General features: G+C 37.9%; 1 protein-coding gene across 1 annotated transcript; it reads right to left on the bottom strand.

Annotated features, from left to right (window-relative positions):
- Window positions 1-16,593: 16,593 nt before the first annotated feature.
- LOC149262916 (uncharacterized) lies at window positions 16,594-19,697 on the bottom strand. The gene is made up of 2 exons (XM_089425414.1): window positions 18,978-19,697; window positions 16,594-17,158 (listed from the first exon to the last, which is right to left on the bottom strand). Exons 1-2 carry the CDS (start codon window positions 19,626-19,628, stop codon window positions 17,003-17,005), a joined length of 807 nt encoding a protein of 268 aa, XP_089281540.1. The 5' UTR covers window positions 19,629-19,697; the 3' UTR covers window positions 16,594-17,002.
- Window positions 19,698-22,270: the final 2,573 nt, after the last annotated feature.

Raw genomic sequence — 22,270 nt, forward strand, 5'->3', positions numbered from 1 at the left:
ATTTTCAACTAGCTGGAGTATGTAGCAACTTCCTATTTTTTGAAAACCCGGTTGGAAACCAATTTTTTGACATTTTGAGGATCATATCATTATATGTCATGCTGACATCATGACCCACATGTTGATTTTTGTAGCTTGGGAGGTACTCCAAGCCTTGAGGATCAAAGGTTTGGAGGAAGGGGCTCCACAAGTGGCCTTGTAGGCTTGAAACCCAAGCTTGGGGTTTTGCACCCATCGATGCTTGGGCCAAAACCATGGACATTTTTGGACATGTGATGGATGGAGATGATAGAGTAGCAACCAGAGGAAACAAAAATCATTGAATTCCGACATGTATAAATGAAGATATGAATTTTTGAAGTTATAAGGGTATTATTGCATGGGCATAAATGTCAAAGTAGTAGGTCGGCTAGACTAAAAGGGATTTACATTTTACCCATAGAAGTGTATATATTGGGGAGGAGTTACCTCCATTTGGGAACCATCCAAGTATGAAAATATCACAAGTCTTCTCTGAGTTAGCCATAGGAAAAAAAGAGGCCTAGCGAAGGTGGAAAATGAGGGTTGTTTTGGTTTGTTTTCATTAATTGTTTAGGCCGAGTTTTTGCAAGAGCTTCCAATGAAGAAGGAAGAGGGTTATGTGCCTTGTTTGAAGGGTCTTCTCCTCAAGTATTCTGGTCTGAATTCTTTGTTCAAGCCCTAGTTGCAGCAACATACCTATAGGTGACATTTGGAGGACCAAAAGTCTAAAACAAGAGGGATGTAAGCGGTGTATTGGACAGTGAAAAAGGAGGATTTTTTTTATGAAGAGAGGTCACAACGATAGAAGCATCGATGATCAATATTTAGCAGTTGTAACAGTGGTTACATTTTTCCCTAACCAGAGGGTCGAGATTGCGGAGGAAGGTATAGGATTCCTAGAACAAGAGTGACAAAAGAAAGGTATGGCTTGTCTTCTTGTTGTGATGTTTCACTAGAGGATGTAGATGTCGAGATTGGATAGCATTTTGAGGACATCCTAAGAGAATTCATCATCAACAGTATGATTTGTGACAAAAGGAGAAACATGAGGTATGCCATCTCTTGGGTTGATGTTGATGGTAGTTGGATGGTAGTTGTAGGTTAGGACAGTTGTGGACATCCTAAGGAGAAAATTATATTAGCAGTTGTTTGGGTCTTATGTCAAGAGGAGCAACATAAGACTGCAGTTATGTATGTCATCTTGAGATGATGTACTTTGCAGGTGAATGGGTGTCCTAGGAGAATTCTATTGGAAGCCAAGTGGAAGGGCTTCATAGGTGTTGGATACCCTAACTAGAGTGCAGATGCTACAGCAAGGATTTTTCACTCATGGTCTAGTGGAGGGCAGCATGAGAGTGGACCAAGTTAGGATAGTAGATTGGGCATTTATAGTATGTTGGAGGGAAGTGTGATAGTGCCCAAGTTAGAGCCAAGCGTGCACCATATTCATGGATTTAGGTGGTTACTAGAGTGGAAAAAGTTGAGCTCAAGGTTTGATGATCTAGAGGAGTAGATGAGCATCTGTAGACTTGTGTGTGGAAAAGGACTTCTACTGCAGATGATGGGAAGTTCTCCTATCCCATGTTCATTGTGGGAGATGGACATCTTGCAGTGATAGGTGGCATCCCTTCGTGCCTATGTTGGTCTTCATTGGAGCAACACAGGAATACCATAGTGGGTTGAAGTCCCTGAGTCGCTGAGGAGCACCAATGGGAAGAGTGAGAGATGTTCACAAACAAAGTTGTGAACAAATTGATGGGAGTCTTGATTTGTTGTGCCCTAGATGGACTAAGGCACAACTAGTGAGCAGAATAGTCGAGGTTCAGTGGCCAGATGGACTTGGATCATTGATAGAGGAAATGTAGAAGATTGTGAGCCGAAGGACCGGGGAGGTACAGGGTACGACCAAGAGGAGCTGAGAGAGAGCGCTACAGCCAGATGGTCATAGTATCTTGTTGAGGGTAGATTGGTTATCGATGGATTGAAACCAAGCCCCAATTTTGTATTTTTTTACTAGTGGATATTTGAGGGCCATTATCCCTGATATGGGAGCACTAGACTATTGTATTATTCAATTTGATTAATATAACGAAGTTGGGTTGAAAATTGTAAAAAGTTGTCCATATGTTGTGCACTAGTATATTTACTTTTGTTTATATTCCACTGTGCAAAGTAGTTTCGTCGAGATTATTGGATTGGTAGCATTAGTGATTTAAGATTCCATCCCAGACACTAAGGTCGTGGAAAAACAACATGGTATCAAAGCATGTCTGAGCTACTTTGAGTGACAGTGAATCAGAGTGTGCACAACGAAGCAACTCAGAGAGAGTTGTGGGTGTCTATATCATGGAGCAGAGGGTTCAACGAAAGACATGGAGATGTGGTCTCAATAGGTTACATGGTGAGATGGGCTGGTAGTTCTAGTGAATCGGTGGTGAACTTGGTGCACTTCAGTATGTTGTGTGGTGGTTTGCAGATCATGGACTTACTATATCTTGTCATAGATGGTTGGGATAGCTCAAAGAATTCTTTGGCATGATCGAGATGGCTTTATGTGATGGACTGCAGATTGGCAAGCTAGAGTCTTCATCAAATCGTGATGTTCCATATGCAAGATTGGATGGATTTGCACGATTTATTTTTTATCCAGGAGGATGAGTGCTTGCAGGACTGAACCAGTGGAGATCGTGTGGGCTCATAGGGAGTCTAGACTCAGAGGGAGCAGCACTATGGAGGTTTACAATCTTTAGGTTCACATGTGATGAGGTAGAGAAACTACTGAGATTGCAGGGTTCATTCTACAGAGTATGTTGTAGTGATGGACGCTAGTTGGGCTAGTGTCACCGATGATGATGAGGGTTACTTCCTAGTCTTGGAAGTACCTCCCTCGCTAAGAGGGAGTGTTGATTTTTGTAACTTGGGAGGTACTCCAAGCCTTGAGGATCGAGGGTTTGGAGGAAGGAGCTCCACAAGTGGCCTTATGGACTTGAAACCCAAGCTTCGGGTTTTTCGCCCATCAATGTTTGGGCCAAAACCATGGAGCTTGTTGGACATGTGATGGATGGAGATGATAGAGAACTCTGAGAGCAACCAGAGGAAATGAAAATCATCGAAATTTGACATGTAGAAATGAAGATATGAATTTTTGAAGCTATAAAGGTATTATTGCATGGGCATAAATGTCAAAGTTGTAGGTCGGCTAGCCTAAAGGTGCCCCCAAAAAGGGCTTGATGTTATCCATAGACGTGTATATATTGGGGAGGAGTTACCTCCATTTGTGGACCATCCAAGTGTAAAAATATCACAAGTATTCTCTGAGGTAGTCGCAGGAGGCCTAGCGAATATGGAAAAGGAGGGTTGTTTGGGTCTGTTTTCATTAATTGTTTAGGTCGAGTTTGTGCAGAAGTTGCCAACAAAGGAGGAGGGTATTGTGCCTTGTTTGAAGGGTCTTCTCCTCAAGTATTATGGTCTAAATTCTTTGTTCAAGCCCTAGTTGCATAGGCATACCTATAGGTGACATTTGGAGGACCGAAAGTCTAGAACATCAGGGTTGTAAGTGGTGTATTATGTTGAAGAATGTAACTAGGTTTGATCTTCATATTTATATTTGAGACAAAGAATGAAAAATAATTTTTTATTATTATTACAATCACTTATTAAATCATGGGTTTCATGCTTGGGTCATCATTTCATAGGTCAACATCTCCATTGTAGACTTCTAGGTTTTATACTGAGTCACTAGTTTCATTGTCTGTTTAATGAGACCCTTCTTGGGCTTTGTATCATGTAAAAAGAATAATTATTGAGTCAAAAATGTATTTTCTCACCTCCAAACCAAGTCAACACTAACCTGATGAAGTCAGCCTACAAGAGGACATTTCAACCCACGAAAGAGGTTATATATAAGAGAAGTTCAATCTATTTGGACATCAACTCAACAAGTTCGATACACATCAAGGAAGTGCATAAAACTGTGAAGTTCAAGGGGAAGAAGGAAGAAGTGCAAGTCAGAGTTTTTAGGCTATCTCTCTCTCTCTCTTGCGAAGTTCTTGGGTTATTTGTTGGATCGAAGTTCTATTGTTGGGAGGGTCGAAATTATGAAAGTGTTGGGTCAAATATTTTGCTGGAAGGTCGAAATTCTGGATTTGCTGGGTCAAAATGTTGTTGCTGCAAGGTTGAAGATCTAAATCGAAGTTGCTGCAAGGAAGGGTTGAATTTGTGGTTGGAGTAGGTCTATGTCTAGGTTGAATAGTCTTGGATTATCTCATCTTAACTACTGAAGGAAGAAGTTTGACTAGGTTTTCCCCTAAGTAGTGGTTTTGCCCTGGCAAAGTGCCTACATCTTGTGTCTCTTGTTCTTGTGATCTTCATACACACATAATTTGTTAATTGCTTGAAGAAAGAATAATATAATAAATATATAAAAGAAGTCAACATAATTCACAAGTAATTATCAAGAAAGAGAAATCTAACCCTAATTCTACAAGCATTGATTTATCAACATGGTATTAGAGCTAAGGTCAAGGGAGATTGGAGATCACTCTATTGTCTTCAAAGAAAAGACTACTCCCTCTATGATAAGATACTTGAAAATGGGATTCAACATTGCAGGAAGCTGGATAAAAAGAATCATCTACAACCTATTCAACAAAATCAAAAGAAAGGGATTTTTGGTTGCACTCACAAGTTCACACAATGATGACAATGCATGGATTATTGATAGTGGAGCATCAAGATACATGACAGGAGATAGCAAACAAATTCATACTCTATCAAATGAGCAATTTTCTCATGCAGTGGAATTGGGAGACAACAAAAGCTATGTTGTTAAAGGCTTGGGATCAACTTCTTTAAAGTTGAACAATGGAGCAAAACTACCTCTCAACAATATACTATATGTTCCAGGATTGAAAAATAATTTATATTCAATTTCTTTCTTAGAAGATAAAGGTGATAGAGTTGATTTTGTAGAGGGAAAGGTTTTATCTTGGGGTAAAGATTCAAGCATTGAAAAAGCTAGAGTTATTGGAATTCGTGAATGAAGTTTATATAGAGTATTAACACCATCTCCTTAAGCCCTAGTTCACATGGAAATCAATCCCATTGAACCATGGCATAGAGGATATGGACATTTACATTACAAGGTTATTCTTTCTCTCAATTAATTGGTAAATGGCATTCCCAATATTAAAGAAGATTGTGAAGGAATATGCAAGGGATGTGCCTTGGGAAAAAATACAAGGAAACCATTTACAAGCAATGAAAAAAGGTCTAAAGAAATATCGGACCTTATCCATCTAGATGTGTGTGGTCCTATGTCTAACAAATCACTTGGAGGTCATCTCTATTATGTAACCTTCATTGATGATCACTCTAGAAATACATGGTTCTATCTACTCAAAACAAAGGATGAAGAATTTGAAAAATTCAAGGAATTCAGGTCTAAAGTAAAGGCCTTAACTGAAACAAGAATAAAGACTTTGCGATCTGATAATGGTGGAGAATACACTTCAAAAGAAATAATTGCGTATTACAAAGAAGCAGGAATTAAGAAGAATCTCATTATTCCCAACAATCCGAAACAAAATGGAGTTGCATAAAGAAATAACAGAAAACTTGAAGAATGCATACTAATAATGATTTTTGATTAAGATATTCCTAAATTTCTATGGGGAGACACTGCAATGACTATTGTATATATTCAAAATAGAAGTTCTCATAGAATCCTCGATAATATGACACCCAAAGAATCATTCACGGGAAGGAAGCCATGTGTGGACCATCTCCGAAGCTTTGGATGTCTCGCATATATCCATGTTCCAAAGGACGAAAGAAAGAAACTAGATTCTACAAGCATTAAAGGGATTTTCGTTGGCTACAATGTTTCTTCAAAGGCATACAGAATCTACATCAAGGAAGGGAGACATATTGAAATAATCAGGGATGTTATATTTGATGAAAATCATGCCTACAAAAGATCCAAAAAATATTCCTATTGATTCTAATGACGAAAACATACCACTATTCAAAGAATAAGAACATCACGACAATTCTACTACAAATCAAGAAGAAAAAGAAGAAGGACCAAGTGAGCCTATTCATCCTATGATCATATCCGAAACAAGGAAGAGGCCAAATTGGTTAAAATCTACTCTTGAAGACACTGAAGGACAGGGAGCTACGAAAGGAACTTTTAGAGAAAGCAAAAACCAAAAAGATATTCTGGATATGCTGCATACATGACAAAACTAATAGAAGTTGAACAAACTACATTTGAGAAAGTTGTTCATCAAGAAGTATGGAAGAAGAATATGCAGGAAGAATATCAATCCATCATTAAGAATGGGGTTTGGGAAATCGTTCCTAGACCAAGTGACAAATCGGTTGTCACCTCTAAATGGATTTACATGATCAAGCACGTTGTTGATGGAAGTATAGACAAGTGCAAAGCTAGATTTGTTGCAAAAAGTTTCTCTCAATAGAAAGGCAAAGACTATAAAGAAACCTTTGCACCTACCACAAGATATACTACTCTAAAATATTTGGTTTCGCTCGCTACAACATTGGGATGGAATATCCGTCAAATGGATGTAAAAACATCTTTTTGAATGGGACCATCGATGAAGAAGGATACATTGAACACCCTGAAGGATTTGAAATAAATGGCAAAGATGCTCATGTTTGTAGACTTAAGAAGGCCCTGTATGTTTTGAAGCAAGCTCCTAGGACATGGTATGCAAGGATGGATGCATACCTTCTAAGGATCAGGTTCGTCAAAAGTTATGTTGATCCAAATATCTATATCAAGGTTGTGGATAATGAGCCAGTAATTATTTTACTATATGTGGATGATTTATTTATTACAGGTGTAGAGCGAAGGATACAAAAATGCAAAAAATGTTGGCAGTTAAATTTCAGATGAAGGATCTAGGTTTGATGCATTATTACCTAGGTTTGGAAGTATGGTAGAAACATGGGAAGATTTGTCTGGGTCAAGGAAAGTATATAATTAAGTTTTTGCAGAAATTTGGTATGATGGATTCCAAGCCCATGACTACTTCCATGATCACCAATCTCAAGAAGTTAAGAAACTCTGACTCAAGTCTCATAGATCCTACCTCCTATCAAAAGTTGGTGGGTTCTCTGATGTATCTAGGAAACACTAGACTGGGTATATGTTTTGTTGTGAACATTCTTAGTCAATTTCAGTTGGAGCCTCGTCATGATCATTGGATAACTGCGAAGCATATATTGAGATATCTACGAGGTACTATTCATGACTGCCTAAAGTATGATAGCAAAGAAGTCACGCTGACAAGTTTTACATATTCTGATTAAGGTGGTAGTGACACTGATGGAAGAAGCACTATTGGCGGATGTTTTAGTTTGCGATCTACGATGATTTCATGGATGAGTAGAAAACAAGATCGTGTTGCTTTAAGTAGTGCTGAAGTTGAGTATGTGGTTGCATGCGAAGTAGGAAAGGAGGTTGTATGATTAAGGAAGCTTCTGTCAGATTTGTTTGAGAAACCACTAATTCCTACTGTGATAAATTGTGATAATCAAAGCAACATTAAGATGTTTGAAAATCTCGTGTTTCATGCAAGGACGAAACATATCAACAATAAGTACCACTATATTAGAAGTTTGGTACAAGATGAGAACGTGAAGCTACAGTTTGTTCTGACCAACTAATAGGTAGTTGATGTGTTAACAAATTCTCTTCCTAATAAGAAGTTTGAATATTTGAGAAGCGTGCTTGGTTTGGTTGATATCACTGATTTCGTTAACAAAATATGTTTGGAAGAGACTTGAGGAGGCATCTTGTGTTATACAAAATGCTTGGAAGGACATCTGGTTGGCATATGTGTTGATGTCTAGTTCCCAAAGTAGGGAGGGTGGCGTTGGTCATAGAGCTTTCACCTTGCATTACGCACGTAGTTCCTTGGGTTGATGGTTAGAAAGTAAGCCTAATGGTACCTAAAGAGATTGAAAGCTTTAGTCCATCTTATTCCCACCCGGATAGATTGCCCCAGTTAAGAATCTAGTCTATGGCACCGTGTGTGCCGAATTTCTTTGTAGTTCTTGTGTTTTGAGATATTCCTTGTACTTATATATACATGTGTAAATTATGAATACCTCCCTAGTTAACAGGGAGTGTTGAAGAATGTAACTAAGTTCGGTCTTCATATTTATATTTGAGTCAAAGAATTAAAAAGAAATTATTATTATTATTACAATGACTTATTAAAGAATGGGCTTCATGCTTGGTTCATCATTTTATAGGTCAAAGTCCCCATTGTCGACTTCTAAGTTTTACACTGAGTCATTAGAGTCCTTGTCCATTTAATGAGACTCTTCTTGGGCTTTTGTATCATGTAAAAAAAATTATTATTGAGTCGAAATTGTATTTTGTCACCTTCACACTAACTTGGCCCTAACTTGATGAAGTCGGCCTACAAGAGGACAATTCGACCCACATAAGAGGCTATATATACAAGAGCAGTTCAATCTATTTGGACATCAACTCGACAAGTTTGATACACATCAAGGAAGTGCATAAAAGTGTGAAGTTCAAGGCGAATAAAAAAGAAGTGCAAGTCGAATGTTTTGGGCTACCTCTCTCTCTCTTTTTGTGAAGTTACTGGGCTATTTGCTAGATCGAATTTTTGTTGCTTGGAGGGTTGAAATTATGAAAGAGTTGGGTTGAAGATTATGCCGTTGGAAGGTCGAAATTTTGGATTTGCTAGGTCGAAACGTTGTTGTTGCACGGTCAAAGATCTAAATCAAAGTTGTTGGAAGGAAGCGCTGACTTGGTGGTTGGAAGAGGTTTGTGTCTAAGTTGAAGAGTCTTGGATTATCTCATCTTAACTACTGAAGGAGGAAGTTTCACTGGGTTTTTCCCTAACAGAGTGCCTACATCTTGTGTCTCTTGTTCTTATGATTTCATACACACATAATTTGGTAATTGCTTGATGAAAAATAATATAATAAAGATTTAAAAGAAGTCAACATAATTCACAAGTAATTATCAAGAAAGAGAAATATAACCCTAATTCTACTAGCATTGATTTCTCAACATATTGGACGAGTAAGGAGGACTTGTTTATGAAGAGAGGTCACAGTCCTAGAAAGAAGACTTGTTTATGAAGAGAGGTTGCATTCCTAGAAGCATAGATGGCTGATATTTAGAGGTTGTAACAGTGGTTATGATATGCCCTAACCCGAGCACTGAGATTGCAAAGGAAGGTACAATCTTCCCAAAACAAGAGTGACCACAAAAAGGTATGGCTTTTCTTCTTATTGTGATGTTTCACTAGAGGATGTAGATGTCTAAATTGGACAATAGTTTGAGGACATCCTAAGAGCAGTGATCATCAACAGTGGTATTTGTGATAAAAGGAGCAACAAGAAGTTGTAGGACAGATATGCCATCTCTTAGGTTGAGGTTGATGGTAGTTAGATGGCAATCCTAGGTTAGGACAGTTGTGGACATCCTAAGGAGCAAATTCTATCAACAATTGTTTGGGTGTCATGTCAAGAGGAGCAACAGAAGGTTGCAAATATGTATGTCCTCTTGAGTTGATGTAATTTGTAGGTGAATGGGTGTCCTAGTAGAACTTTGTTGGCAGCCAAGTAGAAGGGCTTCATAGGTGTTGGATTCCCTAACTAGAATGTAGATGCTACAACAAGGATTGGTCACTTGTCGTCTGGTGGAAGGCAGTGTGACAGTGGACCAAGTTTGGATAGTAGATTGGGCATTTATTGTCTATTAGAGGGAAGCGTGATAGTGCCCAAGTTGGAGCCCAGTGTGCACCATCTTCATGGACTTAGGTGGTTGCTAGAGTGGAAAAAGTTGAACTCAAGGTTTGATAAGCCAGAGACATAGTTGCGCAGCGCTAGACTTGTGTGTGGAAAAGGATTCTACAACAAATGATGGGCAATCCTCCTAGCCCATGTTCATTGTGGGAGATAGACATCTTGCAGTGATAGGTGGCAGCCCTTCGTGCCCTATGTTGGTCTTGATTGGAGTAGCGCAGGAAGACCATAGTGAGCTAAATTCCCTGAGTAGCTAAGGAGCAGCTGTGGGAAGATTGAGAGTTGTTCACAAATAGAGTTGTGAACAACTCAAAAGGAGTCTCAATGTGTTGTGCCCTTGATGGACTAAATCACAACTAGTGAGCAGATTTGATAACCGAGGTTCAGTGGCTAGATGGACTTGGATCGTTGATAGAGGCAACGCTGCATATTGGGAACTGAAAGGTTGAGCAGGTCAGGGTACAACCGAGAGGAGCCGAGAGAGCACACTACAGATAGATGGTTAGAGTATCTTGTTGAGGGTAGATTGGTTGTCGATGGATTAACACCAAGCCCCAGTTTTGTATTCTTGTACTAGTGGATATTTGAGGACCATTATCATTGGTACGGCAACCCTAGACTATTGTATTATTCAATTTGATTAATATAATGAATTTGGGTTGAAAATTGTAAAAAGTTGTCTATATTTTATGCACTAGTAGATTTATTGTTGTTTATAATTTGATGTGCAAAGTAGTTTCGTTGTGATTCTTGGTTTGGTAGCATCAGTGATTTAAGACTTCATCCCAGACACCAAGGTCATGGAAAAACAACACCACATCACCTACCCAATCCACTATCCAATTGGTTGCCATGTCAATTGTTGTGTCATGTTGTAATGCTATGTGGTTGCTGCATTAGTGACCCTATCACCTATCAACTTGGTTGGCATATCCTTAAGACAGTGTGTTGTGACATTACCCATCTTTAGCATTCACAGTTTTGGGGGCATCCCTTAGCGGTTTTGAGAAAGTTGAAGGAGGGGGGCAAGACCCAACACCAATCACCACATACACCAGGGGTTATACTACCCCGTATACTACATAGTTTAAAACCAATTTTTTAAAGAAAAAAAAATCTATTATTAAATAAGGGGTAAACATATATTTTCAAGGCTATAAGACCCATTATTCACACCAAAAAGAGAATAATTGTTCCATGTTACAACAATTGGATTGGTGGAAAATCCCTTAGCAAGTCCAAAATTTCCACAATTTTTATCTTCTTAAATTTGGCTATGGATGGGTGAGTTGAACAACCTCGTGGACAGACCTTGTTGATGTGGATTTCACTCTTTTCTTGGATGCATATTGGCAGAGCTTAGATAAAAGAATGGTAATCTAAATAAGTGGACTTCTTTTGTCTTGTTTGTGTTTATAGATGTTGGTAATTTAGGTGCAAAAGGTATGTTATTTTCACTATCCCTCTTAAACAAACCCTTTTTTCAAGTCTTTGAGCAAGTAGCAAGTGGGCTTCTTTCGTTATTTTTTTCTTAACAATTGAAAGACATAGAGACATTGAGTGGACTTCCCCCAAGTCTAGTGAACCTAAATCTACTACAATCTTCTTCAAGTGGGTTGATTCTTGACCCCATATGCCCCAAAATATATTGGTATGCTAAGGCACCGATATTATCCTCCATCACCTTATTTCTTTTAAAATCCTTCAAATTGATTTATTGGGGCTTTACTCTCCAAAATTACCTCGTAGTTCATTGATTGTTTTTGTTTAGGGATCTTCCCTTTCAACTCAACTTCTAGATTTAATAAAACCCTAGCAATCCTATCCTAGGGAGAATCCCCCTTGTGCCAAAGGAGAGCTAGCTAGAAGTGGCCCCCTCCAAGGTGCACAAGGTCTTAAACTTTTGGACTTTATCTCAAGAACTCGAGATTTTGTTGTAACACAAAACTTATCTCTTCTTTTGATATGCAATGTTTGGACCCTTCAATTTGTCATCTAGCGATGGCAGTTATGTAGATCTAAAATTTGTATTGGTATTTGCACTTTTTTCTATTTTTGTAGTAGGTTAATTGTATGAGCACAAATATGTGTAACACGAAGATTTAAAATCAAGACACAAAATGCCAAGTCCATTTTATAACAATTTTCCTATTGCATTAATTCAATTCATATTATGGTTATCAATGGATAGATGATCATGTTGTGGATAGGATTGAGCACTTCTAGGCACATTGTCCTTTAATACGCTGACATTGGTTTTGCAAAGCAGTTTTGGTTATTGTAAATTAAATCAACAGCCTTATTGCAACATGTAGTTTAATATGTTGATATTGGTTATGCAAAGCAATTTGGGTCATTGTAAACCAAATCAACAACCTTATTGCAATAAGTTTGTTGATTTGATGACCTAAATCACTTTGCATAACCAATATCAACATATTAAATGACAATGTGCCTACTCTTTAATACGCTGATTTATGCCATTGTAAACCAAATCAAAAACTTTACAAGTGCTCAATCCTATTTGCAGCCTGGTCATCTATCAATTGATAGTCATAATAAGAATCTGGCTTGCATGTCAAAGCATTGGTCATTTATCGATTGATACTCATAATAAGAATCTGGCTTGCATGTCAAAGCATTCACACTATATCTGGAAGAAGAGAAATTATTGCAAAAGCCAAGCAACACCCCCATTGAAACTCTAGAACCATTGTAGAGTTTTGTGTTATAAGTTGAGCACCATACAACCCTTGAGAAGATTGGTAAAATTTTGTCCTTTCTTTGATGGTCTTTATAAAGAAAATAATGTCTAACATCATCCAAGGACCCAAAGGACCAAGAGGGGTCCTCATAGTTCTGATCAAAGGGTGGAGTCCATGTGGCATCAAGCTAGAGTGGGCATGGTCCGTTCCATCGAGAAGACGAGTGACAGGGGTCCTCATAGTTCTGATCAAAGGGTGGAGTCTATGTGGCATCAAGCTAGAGTGGGCATGGTCCGTTCCATCGAGAAGACGAGTTGTCACATATTAGAGCTTTCCCATTCCACATAGTAGCCAATTTGCCTTGTCCACTGGGATTAACTATTATTTTTAACAAGATGTTTATGGTCAACATAAGCAAACAAAAACTATTATACTTAAGATTTTCAATGGATAACAAATCATCGTGCTACAGAAGTTATCTTTCAGCTAAGAAGCCACATGTTGTGGATATCTATTCCACCAAAGTCGCACAAGACTTGCAACCTGCAACCAACCTCTATTGCATGCATTGGTGTACAACCATAACAAGCACATGAACGAGCATGGCCATGGAGCTCAATCATTTTGGTTGTGTTATTTTTTACTTCTTCATGCTATAGTTGGTCGCATTCTCATATAGGTAGGCTTTACGTGTATGGGTGAACATGTTCTTTCCCTTAGTGCAGTTAGCTTGTCCTATAGAACTTTAAATCTGATGGTTAGGTTTTTGTAGCGAGCGCCATGCCTTTACTATACCATACCATTTGCACTTGTCATGTTATTGAGGAAATTGTTGGTTGTTCAAGGGTTTTCTTCTTTAGTTAGACATCTAAAAAATTTATCAAAGTCAAACTGAATTAGTGGAACCAGTGGGTCCAACCATTTTAAGCACCAAAACGATCTAACCAATGGCACTTAACCAAAAAAAGTTAGTTCAACACAAAATCAGCCTTTTTTTCACTAAACCGACTGGCTTCATTCAGACCCGGCCTGCGCTATATGAATTCGTATGATATTACTAAAGACCCATGATAGTCAAATTTGTTTTAAGAAACATTAGTTTACAAGTGGAACAGCCTCATCATTATCCATTTACTTAAATTTTTAACATTATCATTAATTGTTTCAAGATGTTTGATAGTAGTTCCAACTTTACTAAATTTCATATGAAAAAAGTTGAATTTTAAATCTCATTCAAAATTTCACAGACTTTATGGTTTTCAGGATTTCTGGATTGGTAGGATTACAATGTTTCCATTGGACTCTGTCATTTATGAAGATATGGAACTAGCATTTAATCAAGAGCACCATGTCCTCTATGTACCTCAATGTTAATGGTATTGATTGTTGAATTCCTCTATCATGGCACTAATAATAGTGTACCTTTCACCCAAGCAAAATCACTAATTTGGCAGGTCAAGATTTTTCTATCTTATATAATTCTTAGAGGGTGATATTGATAATGATAATTCCAATGTAGACAATGATTGTGATGATAAAGCCTCTTTGTTAATGTACTTTTGGTTCAGAGATGGATTGCACATGGTGCTATTTTGGTTATGCTATATAGATGAGAAACTTGCAAATTTGTGTGTAATGGTTTGGATTCATATGGTTGCACATGAATATAAATATTTTTTCAAAATTTGAATGTATTTTATGTATCTTTTGGTCATTTTTTCCAGTTCTGGTCCAGTTCCTAATTTTGGGGCCGACCAGTTCAATGACCACTTCAGTTTTGATAATACAAGCTTTGAACCTATGATTTAATGCCTTAAATTTTCTATAGTTTTGTTCTCCAAATATGGCTTAATTGCTGCATCAATTATTGGTGGAGTTTTAGTGCTATAACAGAGTACCTGTTGCTAAGAGTGTTCTATATTGACACTCTTAATCATCACCGCCAACTCTTTATGGTCTTCATTCTTTTTTTGCTTACTTGAAAAATATGCCCATAAATTTCCCATGTCCTCAGCAGTTACCTAAGTCAATGTGCAGTAGCCTCTGAGCTGAGTTTTGCAAATGCCAAATCCAATTGTAATATGTGATCCACTTCTGATGTTGTCTGACTGTTCAGCAATTTCCAATGCTTGCTCTGAAGATAATTTTGTTCTGTTTCATCACTATGTGAGTGAGTTCCCTCAAGTTCTGATCAAGCTTGTGGATTAGGCACTCTAAGCGACCAAGTTTAGTCCAGATCTAGAGGTTCATCATTGAAGTCCACTGTTGCAAGGCCTCCACCGTTAAACTATTTAACATTCTGTTCCATCACTGCATGAGTGAGTTCAGTTTTGTTATGTTTATGGATTAAGAACTCCATGTGACCAAATTTAGTCCAGAGTTGCAGGTTCCTCGTTGAGCTCCTTGTGCTTATTGCAAGACCTCCACTGTAAAACTATTTAACAATGTATTGAAGGACCTCGATCTAGAGTTCAGAGAAAAGCTAAAATAAATGGGTGATGCAGATAAGATCGGAAGGGTTGATTAATGTCCAGTGAATGACCAAAAGTAGGTCAATGGTTCCGACCAGTACATAAACATAGCAGAACTGCAAAGGTCACTCCTCTAAAAGCAAAAGGCAGAGATAATGGAAAAGGCATCCCTGCCGTTATTCTAGGGATGATCAAAACCCTTAAAAACGTATAATGTGGTTGATAAGCATGGGCAACACTCTGCTTCCAGCATAGACTCACCGAGGAAGATATACGCCACAAGGGTTTGAAGAGTAGGATTGCTTCTTATCGAAGCAGATCTAAGTCACAGGACACCTCCCTCAGGGTCTCGTGTCCCGTATTTCACGTGTCGGACACAAAAACCGCCCTAAAACATGTCGAAAACGTTTTTCTTCGTGTCCTCCAATCGAGACACGTATTTTGGACATGTCAAAAACATGCCCTAATGTTTTTGGTTCTTAGGACACATGTCCCATGAAAAGTAATATTTAAAACCTGCAACATGGTTTATTTTTGGGGTATTTTGTCATTGTTCGCCACCGAAGTTGAGTTTGCTCGTCACTGGAATCCAATTTGTTGTGCAATGTGAGGAATTCCATCAGATTCGAGCGCAATGCTCACAACTTCACATCAACCTGGACCTACAGATGTAGGAGACGAGCATTCACATGCTTGGCTAAGAGTTTGGAGCACTTAAATTTCTTGTAAGTTGTGTTATAGCCTATGGAACTTAATTATACATGAGTGACCACGTATAGATCATGTGTTGAAATAAAAATCCCAACTCCTTGTCATGTGCTCATTGCTCACTACACCTTCAAGGTCTAAAGGGAGGGAAAGCTTGATTAACGCTCTAGTCAACAATGAAGTTTGAACACATAAATTTACGTAAACTACCTTATGTGAAGTTTGAACATGATCAAACTTGTTTGAAGTTAATAACAAAAATTATAACATGAACAATGAACATTGAATTGTGAAAATCATTGATGTAGTAAATTAATAAACTAACTAGTAAATCACTAATACTAAATAGTGTATACTAAATACTAAATAGATATTATCATGATTCATACCTATATGGATCAAACACTATATTTCAGTATTTTTCAATATATATATATATATATATATATATAAGTTAAAATGTGTCCCTCGTGTCCTGTTTTCGGGGTCGTTGCGTCTCGTGTCGAATACTCATAATTATGTGTCATCCATGTCTCGTGTCCTCGTCATGTGACTTAGAAACAGATTAAAGCAGAAGATGGATATACGCTAACACACGTTAATGAAGAAAGAAAATCTGAAATTCATCTCTTACTAGAAAGTTCTGAGAATGGCTATGTTTATCTGATTGTCAAATCATTTTAGGCTTTAACTCAGACAGAAAAATGAATGAAGAATTACCAAAAATGTTCCTCTACCTTGTACTACCTTGAAGATTACAAAAGTTTATTCAGCAATATTTGGGATCCAAAACTGCCCGACCAACACATAGAAACAGTCTTTTGATTTCAGTCAGCAGCATCCTGATACACATCGACTTCCTTAACAAGTTGAATAGAAATATCGGTTTCACTCCATGTTGATTGATATCCAGAATACAATTGCAACAAAGCACATTTAATTCTTTAGATAGCAAACTGTAATAATGCAATCATTTGCAAGCTATTTTACTTATAGTAGTAGAAGCAGACATCTGTCCAACTTTGACCAAATTGGATTTCAATACATAATGCCAATAAGAGAAGACTGTCTTACAACTTCTTCAATCAAGCAGGTGAAGGACAAGTTTCTGAACTTGATATTCTCTAGAAACAGACCCATCACACACTTCCAAGTATCAACTTCAGACTGATAGCATGTAATATATCACAGTATTGCGCACTACAACCTTAACAAGCTACTTGAGACCAAAACCTTCCTTGAATTTATCTCTGTACAAAAAACTCTGCTTTCTCTGTATTATTGGTCCAAGGGTTCAACCGCAGTTTTGAAGAGAAGAATAGATACTTTGTCCATAGAGAAATACAAGAAGCCTCCCAGTGAATGCGTAACAAATGATCCAAAGCTTGTTCCAACAATACAGTGCCACGCAGGACCATAAGACGTATCAAATTCCTGCAGCCAGAAAACAGAGGATCTCTGCATCAACAAAAATAAACTTGCACATGTTTTCTGCTCTCTTTTATCTACGATGATGACAAAAATGGACAAAATGATTTATATTTGGGAAAGTTGACAATGTCATTAACATCTTGAAATAACAGAACTATGTCTTGAAGAGACAACAAACAGGAGAAAAACTTTGAAGATAAAAACCTTCTGTTAATGATTGGTTTTCAACGAAAATGATGAGATTGACGAATGATGTGCATATAAATATTAAGAAGTGTACAGTCCAGGTCTGTTACTTCCAATCCATATTTTGATATTTATATCAATTTATATGTAAATTTCTGCATAGTATAGGATATTCTATTGAAAGTCGACAGTGATTCCTTGGCTGCCTTGTTGTGTCAGCACCTCTTTCTTACAAACAAAGGCAGTCCAAAAGAAGATCCCACCATGCAGAAATCATATATATAAGATAGATAAATAGAACAGGATCAGTCACAAGAAGTAAGCCAACATCAAAGTTGGTATGTATTAAAACATGAACCCATAAGATATTGCAATATTGGTCAGACTATAGATGGCAGTAGAATGGACCAGAAATCAAGTACACTTTTAACTGCCTACCTTTTATATATTTTAGGAAACAGAACACTGCTCAATATTGTTTTACAGCCTCACAGCACTAGATACAACCGAAATGTCTTTTCTCACCTGACCTCATCAACACGCTATGTTTTTTACTCTCATCATTTTCTACAGTTGAAGAAGTGAGCTAATAACAGAAACAAAAATTAACATGGCATCCCCCATTTCCTAGCAGGTAGACATAGTGTGAGCATACTCTGCATACAAAACGTTGATCAGTCGCGTTTCTCAATCAAGCAGCATAATCTCTTTGCATCGTGAATTAGAAATCAACTAACTTTCATGAGCTCCCACCTATATCATACTTATATGGTTTCAATCTTATTGCATCTATCATTCAACCTCACATACGAATAGGGCCAGTCCTCTCTTCCAATGGGGCAATGTCCACGCAGGTGGGGGTAGCCCTCTCTTCCAATGGGCCGGGCCAGCCCTCTCTTCCAATGGGCCAAAGCTTGAAAAGGCGAGCCCATCCCACTTCCAATAAGCCAACGCTCTTACCAGTAGGGTTCGAAATTTCTTTAGAGTGCATAGAAAGAGACTGATGGGCTTTTCAGGTTCACCCTCTATCTTGAGCTTCTCTGGCCTATCTTTCAGTGAAGGTAATTACGAAAATGCCCCAGATCACAAGGACCCTATTAAGTGAAACTGTATGTGGCACAAATAAGGGTGAGCAAAAATTAGTAAAACGCTGATGTGGAGCTCCCAAGCCATGGCAAGAACAGGGGTTATACCTAATAAGCATAGAAAAACATCTCTGCCCATAGCTTTGTCAATTCAAAATCAAAATCGAGATCAAAATTCCCATCCCTCTTGTTAACGCAAATATCCGGTCCAGAAATTGACAGGATGCACAATATTACGAGTGGATGCCCTGATCAAATCCTCTGGTTTTAATGCGAAGTCTCTGTTCCTGCTGAAGTTGTTAAAATATTTATGAATGTCGAGTTAGGATTTATGAATGTCGAGTTAGGGTACAGTCATTAAAAGGCTCCAAACAAGGGAACATGGTAAACCCAAGGGCCCATACTTAACAAGGAAGACATATAAAGGTAATGGACCTATGAAATAAGCGGGGCTCTAGAACTTACCTTCCAATACAATTGATTCAATATACAGATGTAAAAGGGTTCCCTACAACATATTCATTTGAGCAAACAGAAACTACAGGACATACCTTCTTCAAAGCCAAAGCAACCCGCTTGCTGTTAAGTTTGTCCATGGCATCTAAACTCAGCCTTGCACATCTAAAGGCCCGCTCTTGCAGCAACGCCGGCATATCTGCAGCTTTCACTCTCACTTTTAGCGCAGCTGCGACCGCTGCCAAATTCACCTCCACAATAGCCGATGGGACAACATTTGTAGTACAACCAGCAGCCGCAATCGCGGTCACAGCCATGGAAGGCTTGGACTTGGCGTCATTCCTTAATGCCTCCTTAGAATAAACAGTTTCCTGAGCTAGTTTGTTCTGATGAGCAGAACCAGATGGGTTCTTCTCATTTTTGGCGGGGGGGTTGATCTTATTCGGGGGGTTCCCCTGTTCCCTCTGGGCAATCAGCTGAATTTCGTCTCGAAGACTCTGGAGGTGTTTCAAGTCCTCGTCCACTTCCTCTTCATGGCCCGATGGGGGTCGCCGCGTGCTTTGGCAGATCGTGGAGGTCGAGGTGGGTTCCAAACTTGGTGCGATCTTTTCAGGCAATGCGGGATCCTTCTTCACCCTCCGTTCATTTCTGCCTAACGCGCGGTTTTCCTCGATTAGTCTGCTCAAAATGTAGCTCCTCCTTGCCAGTTCCCGTTCGGCCGCTGTGGCGACACAGGCGCCTTCCATTGAGCTCCGTTGCCACACCAAAAACTCCAACTCATCCGTCAAGTTAATGGATCCGGATTGATCGAAGAAATCCCGGCCTCGCCTTAATTTGAACCCGCCAGTAAATCACACTGGCATTCAGCTCAATCCTACGTCTCCAACGACACTTCGTTAATTCTAAACCGTCCGATTCACTGGAGTAGCGTGGAACATTAGTCTCAGTCTTTTCGTACACTGCGTATATCGAACCGTATGATACGAATCTGTAGTCGTACTGCCTTTGGCGTGGACGTGATGCTACAAGTCATGATGACCTGGAGATAGTAGGTGGAGAATTTAGAGCCGGTGGTCCGATTAAGCTAAATAATTCAATAACGTAGAAAATTTAATTTTATAACAGTGGGGCAGAAATTTTAGGTGAGCACACAAGTATTCAGCATTCGAATATATAGTATTTAATGTTTCGATTGTCAGGCCGTTCATCATCGGTTGTGAAGCTATTCGGATCCAACGAACAATACACACCTCAGCATTTAAATTTTATTTATATGGAGAATTATTACATTATAATTTATACCTCAGCATAAATTTTATTCATCCGAAGAATTATTATTATATAATTTAAATTGATTTAGTTTTAAGTCTTATTTTGTCAGTGTTTTTTTTTTATAATGGGCAGATTTTTGTCCATAAGCTGGTGAAAAATGAAAAAAATTGTGGTTAAATTTTAATTTTTATGGCATGAAAAATTTTGTTGTTAAATTTTGATTTGTATAGTTCAAATTGATTTTTTTGACTATAAATTGATTCAACAAATTCAGAAACTCTAGAATATTTGGATTGCGAAAAATTCACCTACTAAACTTATAATTTTAATAAATCTTCTAAAATTCTAAACAAATTAAATCAAAAAACAAACTAAAAAATTCTAAAAATTCACACTTAAAACTATTCTATTTAAATTAAATAAAAAAAACAGAAAATTCTTAAAAAAAAAATCGCACTTAAAACTATTATATTTAAATCGGATTCTGAGATGATTTTTGTATAATTTTAAATGCAGTGAAATCGGTTCAAATTTCTAGATGGATGAGGACTTTGACTCTGCTGTGACCGGACTCCTTACGTTGCGGGGAAGTGCAAATGTCGATTTCCGGCGTCAGAAAACGTAGAGATGGGTGACGTGCACGTGAACTTTTACACGACTTGCAAGGCGAGGGTGCAGACGTGGTTAGATGGTGGACATAGATTTTTCAAAGATTTTGGCCTACGCTGCTGGTGGTGGGTGCCGCCTGCGCCTGTCGTGACTATGACCAACACTGACTCACTGCCCAGGCGTTCACCACAAGCGACAAACGACAAATGAATGGAGAACTGATCCGTCCGACAAACGACCTGGAAACAGATGAATGGACAACTGATCCCTCCCAACCCAACGGGATTGTCCTGTGTGTCCTGGATTCGATTCTCAGTCTGCTCAGATAAATATATATACAGAATAGAACTTCATGGCGCTCACTGCCCATTCATTGGGCGATTCGCCCACAAGCTTTGGCCACAGGCGTGGTGGACTCTGAATTGTATGGTATGGACGACTATAGTAGGCCGTATTCCAGCTTTTCCAGGGTTAAGCTCTTTTTGGAACATTTTTTTGTTTTTTTGGGTCGATTTGGCTGCAAATACGTTGGGGATTTCGAGTTAATTTAATTGTCCTGTGAATTTTTAAGAGCGCTGCACTCATTTATAGATTGAATAGTATGTATGGTGGGTTTACTTAAGCGATATTAATTTGATTATTATGAAATGATATTTTAAAATTTATGAAACTAAAATAGTTTATAGGGTTATTAGTTTTTTATTTTTCGTCTTTTGTGATTTAATCTTTTTCTTATTTAAATCGATGATGAGCTAGTTCAACCTGCCAAAAAACTGATGTTAACATAACAATTTTTTTCTATGATGTCTTTGAATGCATCACATTCCAAAATGAAATGTTTTTCCATTCCAATGCCCACATGTACAAAATGTACACACTCATTCTTCCCAAGCTTCTTTAGGCCTTTTCCACCGTTCTATTTCTACACCAAAGTTAACATACATATATGACTCCTCTAGGAAACATACATATTTCTATATGATATTGTTTTGATACTATGTTAATGATCAATAATTGTTGTTTACGTATATAAAGTGACTTATGAAGATATGTTATATATAGTTTATGTAACTTTGATATATTAATATAATCACACTTGTGTTTTCTCTTAAAAAAACATATGTTTCTATATTAAAATATGAAAGAAAAAATAATTTGATAAAAATGAGGAATATTAGAACAATTCAAAGTTTATATGAAAGTGTTAATTTGACAAAAAAATGAGATTACTAGAACAGTTTAATGTTCAAAATAACCAAAAATAACCAAATTATCTTGATTTCAAATAACAATTATTATTATTAACAAGATTAGATCCATCTCTTTCTCTTTTCACTCTAAAAGATGTTTGCATGTCAAGAGATTTGATCCCGCAAGCTTGATTTGGAGTTAAGATGGATCTAGGTTGGTTTAATTTTCCCCTTTTTAAATAGGTTATATTCAACATGAATACCATGGGTTTCCAATACCATGGGTTCTCAATACCATGAGTCAATACCACGTATCA

This window comes from Pinus tabuliformis, chromosome 6 (genome assembly GCF_031772625.1).
Source record: "Pinus tabuliformis cultivar Carrire ecotype Pingquan chromosome 6, CPIR1, whole genome shotgun sequence".
Lineage (NCBI taxonomy): Eukaryota > Viridiplantae > Streptophyta > Pinopsida > Pinales > Pinaceae > Pinus > Pinus tabuliformis.

What these genes read in the sequence shown, in the direction of transcription:
- LOC149262916 (XM_089425414.1), bottom strand. Translation starts at nt 19,628, where the DNA reads ATGGAAGGCGCCTGTGTCGCCACAGCGGCCGAACGGGAACTGGCAAGG. An exon ending in TTGCTTTGGCTTTGAAGAAG is followed by an intron (nt 17,159 to 18,977) that starts GTATGTCCTGTA and finishes TTCTGGCTGCAG; the next exon opens with GAATTTGATACGTCTTATGG.